We start from the raw sequence: 21,469 nt of genomic DNA on the forward strand, positions 1-21,469 counted from the left end.
CAGCCGGACGATACCTGCCACAAGTATGTGGAAATATTAGATACTCAGAGAGATGCTGAAATTGTGTGTGTACCACAGTACCCAGAGAGGACTCCAAGTCGGAGCTGACACACTTTAAAACAAGAAGCTCGGTGGTCATGCCTGTCTGGAGGGCGTTTGCCTGGCCCGGTTATTCGTTTGGACCCAGAAGCTGGTCGTTCTTGTCTGCATCCTTTCATTCCCATCTCTCCTGCTCTGGGTCAGCGGGACGTTTTTGCATTTGGCAGCAGTGTATCAATTTGCCCTTATTACTATGGCAGTTCCCTGTGTTCTCCAGTCATCTACCTGGACGTGCTGTTGCCTTCAGGAGAGCAAGGGCTCCTTATTTCAAGTATTTTCAGACTCTTTGAGCATCAAGGGGCCACAGTGATTTGGCTGTCCTTCTAGGTTCAACCTACATATTTTTGGCAACCTCAGAGAAAAGTGTGAGAAGTCCTTGCACGCTTGTCCTGAGGGGCGTATGTTATGATGGAGGCATGAATGGAGGAGTGGGAAAGGGAGAAAAGAGAAGCAAGGAAAACGGGGTGTCCGTGAGGGGTGGGGAGAATAACTGTGGGCCCGTGACCAGCCAGCCCTGGGCATCTCAGCTCCTGGCTCCTGTGGACCTCACTGTTCCGTCGGGCCTCGTTCGGAAGGCAGGCAGGCAGCCATTGCCCCATCTGATGTACCTGTGAAACCTGGGCGTGCGATGCTAGTCGACAGAAGGGTCCAGACTGGAGAAGGTAACGTGTGATACTCAGATCTGTCATGACCCCTAAACTCCTCTAAGTGGAAAGTTTCGGCTTTAACTGCATTATGCCAGGTTTTTAAACAAGCATGGGATCCTAGTGTGGATTAAAGCATTAAGGAAATTTGTGTCACCAGGGAACTATATTCAATATCCTATGACAAACCTTATGGAAAAAATATGAAAAAGAATGTACTGTGTATGTATCACTGAGTCCTGTGCTGCACAGCAGGAATTGTTGATTAGATGTCTGTCTGACTCTTCCCAACCCCACGGATTGTAGCCTGTCATGGGGTTCTCCAGGCAAGAATACTGGAGTCAGTTGCCATTTCCTTCTCCAGGGGAATCTTCCCAACACAGGGATCAAACTTGTGTTCCCTGCACTGCGGGTGGATTCTTTACTGCTGAGCCACCTGGGAAGGAGGGCACAGCAGAAATCAACACATGCTAATCAGCTCTACTCCCATAAAATAAATTTTAAAAAAAATGTTGTGTCACATAATGGTTGCATTATTTTAAAAGTTTCCACAGTGATGAATATGGAGTTGAAATATCTAATTGAGATTATTAGAGATCTAATTTAGATTATTAAACATTAAAGTCTAATTTAGGTTATTAGATTGATTCAGAGTATTCCCCGTGGAAGTGTTAAGAGTCTAGTTTGGTGAATAACTTTTAAAAACTTGGATTCAGGTTGATAGGTAATCAGAAGATAAAAACAGATCCTACTAGGAAAGCATTTCATATCAGGGACTTTCCAGGCGATCCAGTGGTTAAGATTGTGCTTCCACAGCAGCGGGGACAGGTTCCATCCCTGGTTGGGGAGCTTGGACCCCACAACTTGTGTGGCGCGACCAAAATAATCATCATCACAATAAATTTCAGGCAGGGAAACGTCAGAAACCCTACTCAGAGTTTCCATTTGTTCCACATTATACTGTCCCTGGGTTTGGCTCAGAGTCACCATATCTTATTGTCTTGCTTGGGAGTGATTCATTGGGAAAAACTGAAAAACCATAGGAGTTCCCCGTTTCTGCTCGGCTCACCCCACTCCTATGCCTTCCCACGGAAGCCCTCCAGGGAGAGACCCAGAACCACAGCCCCAACACTCTGGGCAGCCATCCTGACCGTGAGCCCCCCGATGGGTGGGAAGACGGGCCTCCCCCTCCCAGGAGGGCAGCAGGGTAACTTGCCCTGACTCTGAGCCCCTGGCCCTGAAGGGGGTCTGACCCACTGTGTCTGCTCTCCTATGTAGGACATGAGACAGTGTGAGTCTCTTTGTTCTTTGTTTTCCATCAAAAGCCAGTAGATATTATTGACGAAGACCCCTAACCACTTTTTTTTTTTTTCCTTTTTGGATGTGGTTGAACAACAACAACCTCAGCTCTGTGGCATGGGTTACAAACGTGTGGATTTTCCCCTGGGCTTCTTTGGCTATAGAAATGGACATGATCTCATCACACAGAAGGAAATCTGCGCTTGATATTCACTAGGTAGGGTCACTAGGCTTCCCTGGCAGCTTGGTGGTAATGAATCTGCCTACCAATGCAGGAGATGAGGGTTCAATCCCTTAGTAGGGAAGATTCCCAGGTCAGGAAGATCCCCAGAGAAGGAAAAGGCAGCTCAGTCCAGTATTCCTGTCTGGGAAGTCCCATGAACAGAGGAGCCTGGCAGGCTGCAGTCCATGGGGTCATGAAAGAGTCAGACACGACTTAACGACTAAACAACAGGCAGAGTCAGTGTAGTAATTTAAAATTAGCCAGTTGTCCCCACCCTAATAATTCTTTAAAAAAAAAAAAATTCCCAAGTCAACAATAAGACAAGTGTCGTACTATTACCAAATGTTCAGGGCACAGATGTTCTGTGTGGTCTGACTTGTTAACATTTCTGAGCAATCTTGAGGTGATAAAATGCAAATATAAGTGACCTGGCTTCAAAAACAGAACTCTATGGTCACTGCCTGGGCTTTAACCTATGGGACACGTTGTTTTCCATTCGAGAATGATACTATCAGGACATCCACGCCGTTTTCTTCCCACACACATTCTGCGATTCTCACCAACTGTCCAGATCGCTCTGTAACATTACACTGAAAACACAAGTTGCACGTCTGGTCCATTTTTCCCCTCACCCTTTGGTCCTTGGCTCCCTGGACACAGCTTGAGATGGACACGAAGGTGGATCCATCAGTCTGCTACGGACCCTGGTCTCTGACGCCTGGGCAGAGGCATGCACGTGGATTGACTTTCTTTCTCTTGATTTGCCTTTAACTGTGTGGCTTTTCTATGAAAAGCTCAATTGAGAGAAAGCTGCATTTCCCCAAACCTGATTTACGCTTTAAGGCAGTGCAGCCAGAGCTGAGAAGTGTGCAGGGCGGGGGCTTTTCCTGTCACATCTCGAGTGCGGCACGCGTGTCCTCATCTGGTCTGTGTCAGGTCCGTGTGCGGGGACTGATTGGAGACCGTGGTGGAGGGTGCTGTGATCAGTGCTCACTTACGGAAGAGTCAGTGCTCAAAAGCAGCCTCGCTTCTGGGGGTGGCGCACGGCTTTGCATTGTAACCAGGGAAGGGTTGCGGGAAACTGCCGATACCCATGACTCTGGGGAGAACGAATCCAGAACTCCACCTGCAGCGCCCCTGAGTGTCCAGAGACGCAACCTGCTGGGGTGGTTCGATCGGTTCTCAGCACCACCACCCTCCCGCCCACCTCCCCCAGCCCCATCCCAGCTCCAGCTCCTCCTTTCTTCAGAATCCCTTCCGTGCCTGCCATCTGCAGCTAGTTCATGGCACTAGATTTGACTTAAATTTATTGTGTGTGTCTTAGCTGCCGCTGGTTCTTTAAGCATCTACCAGATGTTAGCACTTGGATGCTCTGTGTTGTCAGCCACACCTGGGAGCTGCCTGCCCTCAGGAAGCCGGATTGTAAAGTCCTGACATCCGGGTCCTACTTTCTGTCATCATAGCGTCTCTGATGGAGATGCAGGCGTCTCGGTCGTTACCCTCACTTGACTCTGCTTGCTCCCTGTTGCCTTAGAGACAGTGAAGGTGCTTGGATAGACCTGAAGGGCATCCTGCCTGCTTAGTAAGTGAGCCGGAGACAGGTACAGTTTGTGATCCCTTACGTGTGGAATCTAAAAACCAAACTAGTGATTGTAACCAAAAAGAAAAGTTTACAGATATGGAGAACAAACCAGTGGTTATTAATTGAGGGGGGTGGGCAAAGGAAGGTGGGAGGGGCAGAGAATTAAGAGCCACAAGCCACTGTGTATAAAATAAATAAGCTACAGGGGTACATTGTACAGCACAGGACTGTAATCAATATTTCATAATAATTGTAAATGGAGGAGAACCATGCACGTTTTGAATCACAAGGTAGTTGCACCTGGAAGTAATATAATATCATAAATCAACTATATCTCAATTAAAAAACAACAACCGTGAAGTCTCCTGGGAGGCAAAGGAATTTCTGAGCTTAATGCACTTAGTGGTAACGTGTGCAGGAAATTCAGCCCGAATCATTTGTCCACTGAGAAACCCTAATCGCTCATCAATTAAAGAAATGAGTGTGCTGAGCGCTGGTATATCTGTTCTATATACCTGTATAGTCAGTCAGTCAGTTCAGTCGCTCAGTCACGTCCGACTCTTTGCTACCCCATGAATCGCAGCACGCCAGGCCTCCCTGTCCATCACCAGCTCCTGGAGTTCACTCAGACTCATGTCCATCGAGTCGGTGATGCCATCCAGCCATCTCATCCTCTGTCGTCCCCTTCTCCTCTTGCCCCCAATCCCTCCCAGCATCAGAGTCTTTTCCAACGAGTCAACTCTTCGCATGAGGTGGCCAAAGTACGGGAGTTTCAGCTTCAGCATCATTCCCTCCAGAGAAATCCCAGGGCTGATCTCCTTCAGAATGGACTGGTTGGATCTCCTTGCAGTCCAAGGGACTCTCAAGAGTCTTCTCCAACACCACAGTTCAAAAGCATCAATTCTTCAGCACTCAGCCTTCTTCGCAGTCCAACTCTCACATCCATACATGACCACAGGAAAAACCACAGCCTTGACTAGACGGACCTTTTTTGGCAAAGTAATGTCTCTGCTTTTGAATATGCTATCTAGGTAGGTCATAATCCTCCTTCCAAGGAGTAAGCGTCTTTTAATTTCATGGCTGCAGTCACCATCTGCCGTGATTTTGGAGCCCCCAGAAATAAAGTCTGACCCTGTTTCCACTGTTTCCCCATCATTTCCCATGAAGTGATGGGACCAGATGCCATGATCTTCGTTTTCCGAATGTTGAGCTTTAAGCCAACTTTTTCACTCTCCTCTTTTACTTTCATCAAGAGGCTTTTTAGTTCTTCTTCACTTTCTGCCATAAGGGTGGTGTCATCTGCATATCTGAGGTGATTGATATTTCTCCCTGCAAGCTTGATTCCGGCTTGTGCTTCTTCCAGCCCAGCGTTTCTCATGATGTACTCTGCATATAAGTTAAATAAGCAGGGTAGGTAAAAAAAAATCAACCTCTAAAGTGCTCAAGTGTCGGGTCCTGTTGTATGGATTTAAAGAAGGAATAATTTTTTTTACGAACCCTTGAAACCAGTTTTCAGAGTGAAGGAGCAAATCCTTGCCTGACTTTCTGCCACAATGCCTTCTGAAAAGTGAATTGATGCTTTTGCAAGCATTAGGAATAGTGGGTTTCATCAGGATTTACTTTTTGTAAGTGCATCCAATATGCTTATTGCAGTTGAGATTCCTCCCTCTCAAAAAGCATCCCCTGGGTTAACTCCTCCCCAGACATGGCTCCCCTGTCATTGACCATTACCAGCCTGCCAATGCAGGAGACGTGAGAGATGAGGATTTGATCCCTGGGTCAGGAAGATGCCCTGGAGAAGGAAAAGGCAACCCACTCCAGTATTCTTGCCCAGAGAATCCCATGGACAGAGGAGCCTGGCGGGCTACATGGGATCACAAAGAGTCGGACACGACTAAAGCGACTTAGCCAATATAATCAGTACCTCCTGAGAATCTGGTCTGAAACATGGAGATGCTTGTAGCTAAACCAGTTCATGTGTCCTGTGTTCTTGACTTCACCCCATCAGCTCCAGCAGAAACTGGAACTTGGATTTGGTGAGTGAAGAGAGAGTCACGAGGAGGGGCTCACGGGGGCGGAGAGGGAACCACCAGCGAGTCTTTGGTTATACAGGAAAAAAAAAATCTTCGTGAGGGAAACAGGATCTGGGTAGCATCTTGAATGAAGAAAGAGCATGGTGAGCCAAACCTGAGACGTAGGCGTGATGTGGGAGAGCGTGGAGATGTGCAGAGATGATACATGGCTTTCGGGTGGGGATGGGCCTGATGTCTTAAAGGAACTGAGTGGATGGGCAAGAGCATGGGTCTGTCTGTCTCAGGATCCTGAGGTCCGGAGCCTGGTGGTCCAGGGTGAAGGTCGCTCAGCGTGGAGGTCAGAGCTGAAAGGAGGCAGGTCTGGGCATCCAGGCTACAGATTTCACTCCAGCTAACACAGGTGCCCACGGTGTGCCGGCTGCTCTCGGAACACGTTTAGGGGAGAAGGTGTTTGGAGAGGGGTGGGAAACCCCAGGCAGGAGTCCCCCCCCTTGGTTCTCAGATGCAGTGAAGATTTCCTAAGAAGGTCCAGGGATAAGACATGAGGAAAATGATGTGTCGGAAGGTGAGCAGCATTAACACTCGCTGTATCTCATGTGTATGGACTGTCAGTCTCCCTGCCCCCACTTCCCAACCGCGGCAGCATCACTTAGAAAAGACTAAAAAAGCCTCAGACGTTCAGATTCTGCCCTTCAGTCTGTCCACCAGAAGCCAGAGCCGGGTTTTAGCCACAGAAAAGACGGGGACCACTGACCCTCGGGGTGGAGAGAGAGCGCCGGAGGCCTGTTGTCCTCTGGAGTCCAGTTTTCCAAGCAGCTTTCCAGAAAACTGCAGAAATGGCCCAGAGGTTCCCCAAGAAGCTCCTACGCAGTGGTGCTCTACATTTGCAACAGTTCTAGAGAATTCTTCAAGGGTGCACAGCATGGTTGTCTGAGACTTGTCATTCATTCTGAGTTCTGCTTCAAGGAAAGATTTTTGTCAGGTGGTTCTCATCCACTGTTCTTTCTTTCCTAACTTAAAAAAAGTGTCATGTATCCCTGCTTTAGGAATCTCAGTTAAGACAATATAAGAAAGAAAGGGGGCCACCCTCTCTTTGGGATTGTAGAAAGGCACATCCTGGGGAAAAGTGACAAGCCATCGTGTGCAACTTGCCTTTTTTTTTTTTCTGACACAGGAATATTGATTTTTCACATAAATCTGCTACCTAGTTCTGCTATCTAGTTTTTGTTCTGTGATGCGCTATAATCAACCTCGTGCACGTTTCAGAAAAACTCATACCGCTCATTAGCACACATCATCATCTGTTCCTTCAGTATCGGTTTGAAATTGGGGACGCCCCATTCCCCCTGGTTTCTCTCTCTCTCTCTCAGTGAATTACGTCCCATTCATGGTCATGGCTGGTGGCCTTCCCTGGTTCAGTAAACGTTGCATCAGACATGACGCTTTGTTCTCAGACTTTAGTACTTGAATGAGCCTGCAGGCTTGGTTTCCTTGAAAGGAATGAGATGGGCTTCCTAAGTGTGTTTTTAATGTTAGCACTTGTAGAAGGATGTTCACTGAGAAGCCCTTGTTTCAGGTTCTCAGAGGAGCTCCCTGATAGGAAAGACCTTTCAGCAGCAGGGCTGGGAAGAAAGAATGGGGAGGAGGGAGGCTGTTAGCGGTAAGCATCGTGGGGATAGTGTATCAGGAGTTTGGGTTCTAAAGATCTGCACCTAAGAATTAATTGAAGCAAATATGTCTCAAGGGAGGGGGAAAATGGTTTGTGGGGCCAGGACGGTAGACGCTGTCCTCCTGAGCTGGGGACTTTTCATCTTGCAGCTGAATCAATCCTCCAACTAATTATTTCTGGTTAACTTTTTATGGGTTTGTAAGACGTTCCTTTTGTTCAGGGTAATAAAGGAGCCATTGTTTGATCAGTGACTGACTAATTATGATAAGTAATTTGAAACATTCTTGATGAAACTTGTCTGTTAATTAGCATCAACAGCAAATGGAAGCTAGCAGGACAACAAAGTCTTAGTTGCATCCACCATCCCCTGGAATTGAGGCGTCTTTCTGTGGCGTGCCCAATAAACGGAGGCTGCCAATGGTTAAAAAATAACAAACAAGTGGGAAGGTCTGACTCACCATCAAGGAAAAGGCATTGTGAAGCCACACAAAGGAGCACTGAGATGTTACAAGTGAGGGGGTGGGAAAGGACTATCAGCAGGGCGACTTGATCCTACTGCGCAAAGATAAGCGTGTGGTTTCTTTCTGTTTCTTTCTTTTTTCTTTAAAGCTTAGTTCCTAAATACATGCATCCCCTGCTGATCTGAACTCAGGCAGTTGTCGCTCAGTGGTGTCCCACTCTCTGTGCACGCCAGGCCTCCGTGTCCATCACCATCTCCCGGAGTTTACTCAAACTCATGTCCATTGAGCCAGTGATGCCATCCAACCATCTCATCCTCTGTCATCCCCTTTTTCTCCTACCCTCAATCTTTCCCAGCATCAGGGTCTTTTCCAATGAGTCTGCTCTCTGCATCAGGTGGCCTAAGTATTGGAGCTTCAGCATCAGTCTTTCCAATGATATTCAGGGTTGATTTCCTTTAGGATGGACTGGTTGGATCTCCTTGCTGTCCAAAGGACTCTCAAGAGCCTTCTCCAGCAGCACAGTTTGAAAGCATCAGTTCTTCATCACTCAGTCTTCTTTATGGTCCAACTCTCACATCCGGACATGACTACTGGAAAAGCTATAGCTTTGACTATACGGACTTTTGTCGGCAAAGTGAACTCAGATACTGTTGATGAATAAAAGTGTGGAACTATGAAATTGCAGTTTGGAATTCTTGATGTTGTCTGACTATACTGTCATTATCATTAACACGGTTAATTTTTTAAAATAAACTCAATGGTACCTTTTCTTTTATGCTTGTAGATTTCTACCTGGACAAGGACTGGTACTATACCCACAGATAGGAGACAAATTGGATATTATTTGCCCCAAGGTGGACTCTAAAACTGTTGGCCAGTATGAATATTATAAAGTTTATATGGTGGACAAAGACCAAGCAGACAGATGCACTATTAAGAAGGAAAACACCCCTCTTCTCAACTGTGCCAGACCAGATCAAGATGTAAAGTTCACTATCAAGTTCCAAGAATTCAGCCCTAACCTCTGGGGTCTAGAATTTCAGAAGAACAGAGATTATTACATTATATGTAAGTATAATTCTATTCATGTATTTTATAGAAATTAGGATAAGCTAAATAGGTTTGTATCCATTTTTGTTTCCTTAAAATTATTACTGTGGCAAATAATTTGGTGGGAATCTTTGCTGAAAATTGTTCATTTTTTTTTAAAGAAGCCTTAATTGAATGAAGGACCCTGTACTAGTAATACGCATTAATATAAATACCTAAAGAGAAAGAGCCTCCTAGAATTTTTGTAGCATTGAAATAAGTGGATATATTTGAATATACTCAGCATCTCTACTGACAAAACCATTTTTAAGAAACATTGGTGAGATTTTGATAGGTGAATCTTATGCGATGACTTTTATCTTCATCCATCCATCCATCCATCCATCCATCCATTCATTTCGTGTTTACTCTGTGCCAGAAACTGTGCATCAGTGCTAAGGCTTCAGCAGTGAGCAAGATGATAAAATGGTATCCATTCCTCAGGGAGCGTGCAGGTCAAAGGATGGGCGCTCCAGGCAACCACTGTCATACATGGGCAGGCTGAAACCGGCTTTGGAAGAATAAGAATGAAGTTAGGTTTTTTCAATGAATTTCTTTTTTTTCTCCCCATATAATTAATTTGACACATCCTGTGTACCTCTTGGGGTCTATCTGAGCTCCTGCTGTTCACTCCTGAGGCTGTGAAATCCAGTGAGGCAGGCTGTGCCTAGTAGGTACAGGAGTTAGGTTGTTCCAGGCCTGGGGTATGTCAGCGCCCAGTCTGGGTGCCCAGGACAGCTGACACATCAGGCAAGCAGCACAGCCGTTTTCCTCGGTTTCTTTGGGAGTCTCCACTCAGTCGTCATGCTGGGCTCCACTTTGTCAGGGGCGCTGAGCTGCTGCCTGCTGGGAGACCGTCTCTGGGGGATCAGACTGAAACTCTCTTGGCTGCTCTTGAGAAACTGTAAAATCAACAATTCATTGACTACATATGAAGTACTCAATAATGTATTGTTTTCTGTTTTTTTATTACAGTCATTAGTAATTAAAACACAGACGGTCATAACCGTCTAATCCTTGTCCTTTGCCGTGAACCTGAAATGCCACAGCGACGGAAAGCCTATTTTTAAACCAGCATAATGCAGAGAGTGGCTTAGGGAGAATAAGTAACAAAGAAAAAGGGAAAGTGGTGAATTACAGATTTAAAAGCAGAGTGATCATACAATGGAAGGAAAAGTGTTTCTGAGGGATGGGACAAGCAGATGGGGTGGTAATATGTATGAAATAAGAGGGAAATCTTTGAAAATGTAAAATAGTCATTAGGTAAAATAAATGGAAATCTTAAGCTTTTGGAAGTCCATCAGTGTCTTTAAAAAAAAAAAAAAAGACTTTTTAAAATAAGATTTCTTGTCGTTTAGTCTCTAAGTCATGTCTGACTCTTTTGCGACCCCATGAACTATAGCTCTCCAGGCTCCTCTGTCCATGGAATTTGCCAGGCAGGAATATTGGAGTGGGTTGCTGCTTCTTTTTCCCAGGGACCTTCCTGACCCAGGGATGGAACCTGGGTCTCCTGTACTGCAGGCGGATTCTTTACCTCTGAGCCATCAGGAAGCCCGACAATGTATATTACATGAGTTTAACTCCAAATCCTTGCATCCAGCTAGTAGGCACCTTCATAACTAAGAGTATTAGTCCAGTCAGCATCATTACTGTATCCTGGTTTCTTTCCGTGGGTAGGAAGAACAGAAGTGACACTTGGAGCAGTTGTTCACAACCCCCAGAGAGGGACAGTCCCAGTTGCCAGGGGACTGAATTGGAGCAGTTGTTCACAACCCCCAGAGAGGAACAGTCCCAGTTGCCAGGGGACCGAATTGCAATTGGTGTTGGGTCGTTCCCTAGGTGAACTGATGCCAGGAGCCCTGAGACCTGGGTTCTAGTCCTGCTGCCTAAACTTAATGAGAAGTTACTTTATTTCTTTGAATTTTGATGTCTTCTGTAAGAAACGGCTTTTATTATTTTATTGTTCTTATTCCAGCTAACGGTGCAAGTCTCCAGTTCCAAACCATTTATGGCTGGATGCGTACGTCTAGTCTCTTGTCAGGGTGGCTCTTCTCCAATCGAATGGACAGGAGCCACCGTAAACTCTTTAAAGACACTGATTTGTAGTATTAACAGGTTTATAACACAGGCATCACACTTTTTTTAAGTTTTAGAAGTCAATATTAACTTTTAATTGGGAATGTATTTTTAAACCTACCAAGTATCCGCTGAGCTCCCCTAAGAAAGGACATGACAATGGTGTTCACCTAATTAGTTTTTCTCCTAGATGATTGTTTGCTTTGGCGTGGGGCAAAATTATATATACGGGTTTTCCTCATGTTGAGAACTGACTTTTTCCAGTGACCTGGGCCAGTCATTAACCTTGGGTTTAATTTGCATAATAAAATCTCCTAATCTTAAATCTTCCAAAGGTGAGGATATTGCAGCCGTTTGGTCTGTTTTTCATTATATTCTGATTCTTAATTGCCTCAAAGACAAACATTTTATATAAGCTACAGGTTTTTTTTTTTATCATATCTTTACATTTTTTAAAAAAGTTTATAAAATAACTCTCTGTTCTGAAGTGACCCATTGTCAAAGGAAGCCCAGTCTCAGAAAAACACTCCAGTGAATACTAGGCAAGCATTCCTAACTGTGTCCTCAGCCTTATTTGTGTCAAATTTATGCTTGGTTTCCAGTTTCTTTCTAGAAGTGATAACCCAGAAGGATTTGCTTGCTTCCAAATATCAAATTGGGAGTCATTGTCACTGATTTCTTTGGAATCGTTAAATAACTCACTTGCATTATCTCTGGGGCTTCCCTGGTGACTCAGATGGTAAAGAATCTGCCTGCAATGCAGAAAACTGGGATTCAATCCCTGGGTCAGGAAGATCCCCTGAAAAAGGGAATGGCACCCCACTTCAGTATTCTTGCCTGGGAAATCCCACAGAGCAGCCTGGGGGGCTACAGTCCGTGGGGTTGCAAAGAGTCGGACATGAGTGAGCGACTAACACTTTCACTTTGTATTATCTGTGCCTTCCACAGCAGAGATTCAGCTTTTGTGGGCTTGTTAACCAGGATATTTCTAGACCTAAGCATGGTATGGGCTGCATAGTTGGTGCTTAAGAGTTATTTATTTATGTATTTGTTTTTATTTTTTATCAATAGTTATTCATGAAAAGAGAAGAATAAATAAATGGCTGAAGGATTTGAAAAGTTAAAAAAAAGGGGGGGGGGATTAATAATTCAGAGCTGAATGAATCAGCAGTTTTGGTGTGGAGGCCCTTTGCAGTATTAACCCTCAGGAAGGTCCCTTGGGTTGGTCAGCCAGCCACAGCGTAAAATCTTGCAAAATACCTGCAAAGAGGTTTTCATCACACTACCAAAACCCTGTGAGTCATAGACAGTGACAATGAATGCCCTTGTGTGGATAATTTTTAAGTGAACCATGCCTACAGCCCAGCTGTTAGGAGGAACACCATCCGCCCAGGGCACCTCCCAATTTACCCTTGAGTGGCTGGTACGTTCTTTTACTGCAAACCCATAGCCAAGATGTGGATTGTGGAACAGTTTAAAAGGCATCATTTCTAACGATTGTTTGATTGATTAAATGCTGTTCTGTAACTCCACCCTGCTGTGTGCACAGTGGTCCTTCAGAAAGCCACCCCTCGGGAAAGTCTTCCTTGAGAAACGCTGAATGAATTTGAATGAGTCACCATTTCATAGGCCCATCATGGGTTTCATTCTCCAAAACAATTTTTTTTTAATGTTATCAGAGCATATAAAATTGGAAAGCTCCTCAGTCAGCTTTGCTATTTTTTAGGCATAAGCTCCACTTCTGAGCAAAATTGCAAAATAAATTAAAATGTTTGCACACAAATATAAGGAAACACCATTCTTAAAGAATCAAAACAGAACAGCAGATTCCATTCCTGTATTTTTGTGGAGTGTTTTCCTTTTTGTTTTTCTTTTTGGTTTTGGGTTTCCTTATTTCTGGGAGTAAGTGTAGCAAGTGGCACTAAATATACTGAATAGAGACTTCCCTGGTGGTCCAGTGGTTAGATTTCAGGCTGCCAGTGGAGGGGGTGCAGGTTCGATCCCTGGTCGGGAAACTAAGATCCTCCCTGCTGAGTGGTGTGGCCAAAAGATTAAGGATACATATACATAAACGAAAAATAAAATATGCTGAATGTACTATAAGCCCTTTCCCTAGCAAAATCATTATGGGAAGTTTCAGATGTCCTTCTACACATAGATTTATTTTAGAATATATGTGTGGTCTCTGCAGTTGATTATGGGCTTTAGTTGATGAGTTATTTACATGATAAAGGTGGCAAAAGCTGTATTTCCCTCACGGAACATTATCAAGTTCAAGAGTATGACAGTATGAGCCTGTCACTTATCCGACTTTGGGGTAAGGATTTATGTCTGATACCTGGTATAGAATTACCTTGCATATAAACTCAATAATTAAATGCATTTTTATTTTTAACTTAGAACTCCTGGCTTCATAGACTGGTGTGCAGCAGTCCACGGGGTCGCAAAGAGTTGGACACGACTGAGCGACTGAACTGAACTGATTGGCTTCATCATAGAATGCTCGTCGACTCTTTGCAACCCTGTGGACTGTAGCCCCCCAGGCTCCTCTGTCTATTGGATTCTCCAGGCAAGGATACTGGAGTGGGTTGCCATTTTCTTCTCCTGGGGGATCCTCCCAATCCAGGGATTGAACCTGCATCTCCTGCCTTGGCAGGTGGGTTCTTGACCACTGAGCCACCTGGGAAAACCCAGTTGGGAGCTTGGGAATCAGGCACAGCTGGGTTCTCGAATGCCCCTCAACAAGGAACTGAACCAGTCCCTGCCTCAGGCCCCTGTCTGTCAGCTGGGGATGATGTGCCTTTAAGTGGGGTGCTGTATGTGAAGTGCTTACCATGGCGGGCCCCCAAGTAAGCACAGCTGGGGGTCTCTAGGGGAGAGGCAGGGGGCGGAGGGATGTGAGAGGCAGGAGATTAAAGGCAAGCCTGTGCGCTCCTGTGAGCTGGCAGACGGGGAGGATGCACTCCAAAAGTGTCATTTATTTGAAAAACCATCCACAAAATGAAACTCCAGAGACTTTACAAGTTTCAGTAATGCTGCATAACTTAATTATAAGACCTTCCCTCTTTTTTGTCTTCTTGGAGTGTTATAAAAGTTCTTTTGTCCTTGGGCTTTCCTTACTGAGAAACATGCATTTATGGATCTTTGTGTCGGAGGAATTGCCCAAGCTTGTTAGCAGATCCTCTGTAAGACCCAAAAGAGACAGACTGGGCGGGGTCTTCTACACGTATAATCATCTCCCACTTAGCATCTCACCAGCCTTGCCAGGTCCGTTTCTCTATTCCCTGTTACACAAAGGAGATACTGTATTTATTGATCATTTCCACAGCATCCCAACGTGGTATACATGTTCTTCTAGAGAAAACATAGTCATCACGGTTGCCTCATCACTGAGACGAACTGAGACCATACTTCCTTTCACATGGTCATGGTCTGACCATGAGAGCATCGTTTCTGTTATTTTTAGCGTAACATAAAATCCTTTTATGACCGTATTGGATGCACTCTCGCGGAGTACATCAGTAAGACTCCTTGTTCAATTTAATATGAATAAAGCTTAAATTCTTTATAATTTCAGGAATAAAATCTCAACTTCTGCTTCATTGGAGCTTGTGCTGGGAAATGCCTGGCTTGCAGGTCTGATGGAGTCATGGCCATTGGGGTATTTATCCCGTATCTCTTGGGATTTAGGAGGATTAGGCTATTGTAGGTTGAGACTCTGTTCATGTTCAATGGCGTCACCTAGGCGGTAGTGACAGCTTATCTTATTTAAAGCTAGACAGAGATTGTCCTCTGAGCACCATTCCTTTTTCCCAAAATAACCTATGAACGGACAAGATGACTCTGGTCCTTAAAGCAATGGGGAGAGACTAAAAGCCTCTCGTGTAAAATAAGAATACATGAGGAGTGAAGGCAATTCCTTGGAAAAAAAGAATTATTTAGGAATTGCTCAGAATAAAGCTGCCTTTACTGTTTCATAAATTACATCTTCATTTCCCTAACACCTGTATTTATAGCTTTTGCAAAGTTTACTTAGACTTGTAAATAATTGAACAGTCCTGGAGACTCTGTGGAAGCATGAGGACGCATTTCTTTCTTAATAGCCTTTAAATATTTATCATGAAAATCAAAATTTAAAGCAAAATAAAGTACTTCAAGAAATAGCCAGGAGGCATTAGACAGACATGAAAAGATTACTTGGCAAGAACTTATTTATATCATTCTTAAGAGTCCCGGGTTTGTTCCTGATTGAAATCTCAGGCTCTGGTGTTTGATCACTTACAAGAAAGTGTGATGGCCTCACACACTCTGTCACTGTGCAGTCTCAAAACACAGGTGACAGGAATTTTGATCACCGTGAGAAAACAGAAACTTAGGACGTGTGTGTGGTTTAGTGCAGTTCACACGGCCCTGCAGTGTCAGGGGCGAAACTGAGACCAGGGCTTTCAGCCCCTTGGACCAGCATCGTTAGATGGTGACAGTGCTCCTCGGGGTTGTCAGGCACATACCTGCGTACAGATGGAGAGGAAAGACAGTCTAAAGCCAGAGCGTCCTACATACCGGGACACACGTGTCACATACACAGTGACAGCAGAGAGAGCGTATGTACATACAGAGTGCATGCATAGCAGTAGCAGGCATGGATACCCAGAGACCCAAGCAGGGGTGCTCACCACAGATACCCAGAGACCTCTGTGCTTGGATCAGACGTGTCGGACCAGAGGTGCTGGCCTGTGTTGCGTAAATGTGCAACTACCCTCAGGCTTCCCTGGTGGCTCAGATGGTAAAGAATCTGCCTGCAATGCAGGAGACCCGGGTTCCATCCCTGGGTTGGGAAGATCTTTGGAGAAGGGAATGGCTACCCACTCCAGTATTTTTGCCTGGAGAATCCCCATGAACAGAGGAGCCTGGTGGGCTACAGTCCCAAAGAGTCAGACACAACTGAGCGACTAAGCATAATCACAGTGATGGCTAGCTTCAATCATATGCCCTGAAATTGACCTACGAAAATTCTGTAGAGCAGTAGGAAAGGAGAAAAGGCCACTGGTTAACCGTGGTGGTAGTGGCAATTTGTCAGATCTTCAGAATTTTCATTTTTCTTTTTAGAGCTACTATCAGTCAGTTCCATTTCTCCAGTAAGACGGAGCTTTGTGTTTTATCAAGTACAGTTGACCCTTGAACAGCACGGGATGAACAGGTTGGATCCACTTACATGCAGATTTTTTCAGTAGTAGCTATTCCAGCACCTTAGGATCTGCTGTTGGTTGAATTCAAAGATATGGAAGAACCACGGGTATGGAGGGCCCACCGTAAACTCTACTGCTTGGGGGTTGGGACCTCGAACCCTCACGTTGTTCAAGGGTGCGGTGTACTTTGCCTGTCAGTGAGAAGTGGCTAATAGTAAAATTAAAAATAATAAAGAATCTCTCAAGTGTACAAAAGAGGTAATAAGAGACTTCAAATTTTCTTAGCCAAGTACAAGCATACAGTTTGTGTGGATGGAGGGATGGATGGAGGCATGGAGGGATGGATGGAGAAATGGATGGAGAGAGGGGTGGAGGAATGGATGGGTGGATGAATGGATGGAGCAAGGGATGGATGGATGGGTGGATGGAGGGGTGGATGGGTGGGTGGGTAGGTGGATGGATGGATGGAGGAAGGGATGGAGGGAGGGATGGATGGGTGGGTGGGCAGGCAGAACCTCTGGCAGGAGCACAGTTGACCACTTCACAGAGGAGCCAGGCTGTGTGTCGTTAAAGACCATCTTGCTTTGCAAATGGCTTTTTGCCTTGGTGGAGTAACCCAGTTTCATCGTTCCTGATGTTAAACCAGGAACTTAAGGACGCAAACATGTGGGAAATGTGGCTTCTTGGAGTCTAGGACGTGTCCCCTGAATGGAATTAGGTTCACGTGTAGGGCAGATTGAGACAGGGCACTTTATCGGGGTTCCTGCTGGTCTCTAGGCGGTCAAAGCAAATAACATCATGTCCGTCTGAGCTTTTATGCATTTTCTCATCTGCAGTGTTATGTTCTAAACTGTCAGCAAGCATTAATTCAGTCTCTGGTGAAGCCCTACCACCCAGAGATGAACTCTGCCTCAGATGGAAGTTTTCCACTTCAGTGCCGCAGTCTCCCAATTACTGGGTCATTAATATCATTGCCTGTGATTAGGGACGAGCAGGAGGCTTGTGGGCTGTGCCCGCCCCACCATGAACTTTTTACTCTGACCCTTCACTATCTAGAGGTTTCCACATCTCCACAAAGATATTTTAATGATGAAGACCGTTAAACACTCAGGAGTGGGCTAGAAATCGTGTGCTGGAAATAATTCGCCAAACACACGCTTCTTCGTGGCCAAAATGTTTTTATTAGATATTATCACTCTCTCTGGACTGGAAAGTCTCATTTTTATTAAAAAAAAAAAATTCAGAATGCCAAAGCAAAGCTAATATAGACAATAGGGCATTATGTTTTATCTTTAGAACTCTGACCTCATTCTTTTTTTAATGTGAGTTTGGTCATTCTATTGAAGTGATCATCTGGCCCCCTAATTTTTTTTTTGAACCACAGCCATGGCAATGAAAGTCTGCAATCCTAACTAACCACTAGGCCACCAGGGAGTTGGCACCCTATTTTTAAAATGTGATTCCTCTGTTGAAGTAGATTTTGGCCCATATTAAGGTTGGCTGTCGCATGTAGAAGGTGATTATTCTTTTACTGTTAGCGATCACATTCTTTGAATTCTGAATCATTGTGACACTCTCTTAAAGCACACTTGATGCAAAGCTTTTTCTTTTTTTAAAAAATCTTGTTGAAATTTTTGTTTTGCCTAATGAGAGATCCTACCTGCATAAATCATTATCACTGTAGCAATAAAATTTTAGACTCTGAAAGGAATGCTTTCCCACAACAGAATTTATGAAAAATCAAGACATCAAGGTGTTGCAAGCCATATTTTGAGGAAAATAAAGTAAGCCACTCATAAAGGACCCCATGTATTTAAGCCTGCCTCTTGTAAAAAGAGGGGACTGGTGATTTATTTCCAGGACTGTTTGATCTTTCTCAGCGAAATGTCAGAGCAGCCGTTGAGCCTGGGAGGTATTTCTGTCATCGACATATACCTGCGATGTGTGCCCACGCTTACACACACACATTCACTTCTTCTCCTTTTCCCATTTTCTTCCACTCTGGTTTTTTGTGTAGTCAGTGACTGTTCAGGGCTGTCTCATCAAAGGTGACTATGGCTTTTAGCATCTTCAGTGATTGTCCCACCTTGGACTTTGTATATACTTCCTCATGGTGAAGGGGTCTTATGAGTAAGCTGTGATGAAATCTCTTATGCTCTGATGGTCATATTTATTGTTTTCAATTATTACTGTTCTCTCGATTGGCTGAGTTCTCTCAACATCCAAGTCTCATATGACGTAGGAGATATAATAACATATGTTGGCACCTTTAGACTCAGTTCTAAGTGGTATCTTTGCATCTTCCGTCTTTCCCCAAAGAGTAATATTAGAAAAGTAATATGTCATACAATCTTTTAGTGAACACACAAGCAGAAGCAGTTCACTAAACTGTTTCAAGGTTGTTACATTTTTCAAAACTCTCATTACTGAGTTGTCAGTAGAATATCCTATCTCTGTTCATGGTGAACATTTAAAATTGAGAAAATAAAATTATACCATTTTATGCAAGAGCATTCATTTATACTGGATACCCACATCTGTTGATACATGCATGCTACGTTGCTTCAGTCGTGTCTGACTCTTTGAGACCCCATGGACCATAGCCCTCCAGGCTCCTCTGTCCATGGGATTTCCCAGGCAAGAATACTGGAGTGGGTTGCCATTTCCTCCTCCAGGGGATCTTCCTGAACCAGGGATCAAACCCACGTCTCAAGTCTCCTGCATTGCCAGGAGGTTCTTTACCACTAGCGCTACCTGCGAAGTAGGTATCTTTACTTGTATCTTTACTTGTATTTTAATATGGGAGGAGGGGCTAAATTGTGACTCTGGTTTTTAAATCATTTTTCCAAATCATTCTGTCTAGTGGAGAAACTAACTAAATGTGTTGTATAGAAGTCACTGGGGCTAAGCCAGTTATTACCTCCAAATACCTGATTTACTGTTTTAAAAGGTCAAAACACACCCAGAATGATGTGGGGTTAAGTTCAAGTGACTCTTCCCATCATTACTGAAACAATGTTTCCTTGGGTGAAAAATGCACACATCCTGTATCTTCCTTTGTATTTTTCTTCCTTCAAATCGAGACTTTTAGAAATATCTATAAAACTTTCACTCTAAGATCAGGCATTCTGGGATGAAATGCCATATGACTTGAATTAATGCTCAACTTTTTTTGATACTGCGCCAGGCAAAAATAGTGAGGACCTTGGAAAACCATGGTGGTGTATTCGCCATTCCTTTAACTATAAAACCACAGAGGAAAGCATATAAAAAAGAAGTTAGAAGTGATGTTTTTTTCACCTTCCTTTTGACACATTATGCAGATGTTTTTGTTTTATTAGTTAAAGCAAAGGGCAAGTTCCTTTTGGCATTTAGTGATTGTTATCATTTCCATGTTTAGAATTTTTCTTCGAAGTTGGCATATTAAAGGATAACTATGATAATACCCAAGGCATTTAACTACATTGAGTTCTAGAAACTGAATCCCTGTGTCTTTTATAGTTTGAATATACATCATATGTTTTGAATTTGAATTCATGTCAGGGCGCGAAATAGGTAGATCTTAGCTCCCTGGGTTGTATGTTCATATTAAGTAGTTACACTTTTCTCAGCCTTCTGGTTTTCAACTTACATAGCTCAGTTCTTTTTTTTCCTTTTAGAAACTCAAAGTTTTGCCCACTGTCTGGAAGGAAACAGTCGCCCCGTCCGTGTGTCACATGTATTTTAGTGACACCGCTTTACTTTTCAAGTTTCTCACTTGGTTTTGCTTCTTTTAGTTCCTCACTGTGCCAGGTAGTAGGTCTCAAGTTCTTCCAGTTCTTGAGTTGAGTTTCGGGAGACCCGTGTGTAGAAGGGCTGCCCAAAGAAACCAAAATTAGCAAGGCCAGCATCAGATGACACAGCGTTCGCCAATAGTCCCAAGAAGACGATGTTGACAGAGGATTTTCATAAAATGCTCTTTGTTTCATAACCAAATAAGAGCAAATTACATCATGTGCAGTTTTATATGGACACAAAGTTTTTATTCTTACTACAAAACTGAACTCTCTCACTTCCTGACCCTGTATGCTTATTATCTGTCTCTTTGGTGCATCTCTCTGATAAGAAAAGGATTTGCTTTGGGGATGTCCATCAATCCCCTCTTCCCCGCTCCCCACTCCATCCCAGTCCTATCCCAGTAAGCTACATTTTAAAATGGTCTAGGGACTTCCCTGGCGGTCCAGTGGCTAAGACGCTGTGCTTCCATTGCAGGGGCGAAGGTGTGATCCCTGGTCAAGGAACTAAGATCCCACAAGCTGAGAGGTGTGGCCATGAAAATAAACAAATAAAATGTATGAAATACCCTGCATAGGATATCTCGATGTTTCATTCTTTCCATCCTAACCTAAAAATGATGGATGTGCTTCGTCGGAAGGCGCCCACTCTGTAGAATTTCTTGGTGCTGACCTCTCTGTGCATGGGACTGACCCAAGTATGCGTAGGCACGCAGCCAGCAGTTAATTCTCCATCCAGTTACCGAGGTGGAAGACTGAAATAAAAACAGCAGAGATCCAGGACTCCAGCTCACCCTCCCCCGGGTGCAGAGCCATAACCACCAAGTGAAGACACATTAGAATGTGATAGGACTTCCTCTCCGTGGGCACAGTCCAAAAACACAGCCAGAAATGCAGTCTGCCTTGCCCACTGGTTCTCCTCTGTTACTCAGATCACCAGCACGCTGCCTACCTGCAGCAAGGGAGAAACTGCAGTTAAGTCCGCGTAGAAATACATGGGCAGGTACAGATGTTCACTGAGCAGTTTTCAAAGGTGAAGAGAACTTTTAGGCAATATGAACTCAGGGTATTCCCCTCCTCCGCCGCTGAGCCATGATCTCCACCCACTTAAAATCAGGCCCTGGGGGAACAAGCGAGTGATTTCAATACAATAGCTCGGTGCAATTAGATACCAGAAGCAAAAGCTTTTAAAAGCAGGCTATAAAATGCCCATGTATCTTTATGAACCCTCCTTTCTAACTAGATAGAGATACTCTTCTGATAATTTTTGATTCGATAAAATCTAGTTTTTCTCTGAGTCAAGGGGGGAAAAAACTCTGGGCACTAAAAGCTTAG

The 21,469-nt window shown here is 44.3% G+C and overlaps 1 protein-coding gene across 1 annotated transcript in view; it reads left to right on the plus strand.

Moving 5' to 3' along the window:
- The window catches only part of EFNB2 (ephrin-B2), a 46,315-nt gene that overhangs the window by 17,108 nt on the left and 7,738 nt on the right, over positions 1-21,469 (plus strand). The window contains exon 2 of the mRNA XM_010831467.1: positions 8,795-9,078. Within this exon, the coding sequence (XP_010829769.1) occupies positions 8,795-9,078 (284 nt within the window). The remainder of the gene's footprint in view (positions 1-8,794; positions 9,079-21,469) is intronic.

The sequence above is a fragment of the Bison bison genome, unplaced genomic scaffold (genome assembly GCF_000754665.1).
Source record: "Bison bison bison isolate TAMUID 2011002044 unplaced genomic scaffold, Bison_UMD1.0 scf7180017864527, whole genome shotgun sequence".
NCBI classification, from domain to species: Eukaryota; Metazoa; Chordata; class Mammalia; order Artiodactyla; family Bovidae; genus Bison; species Bison bison.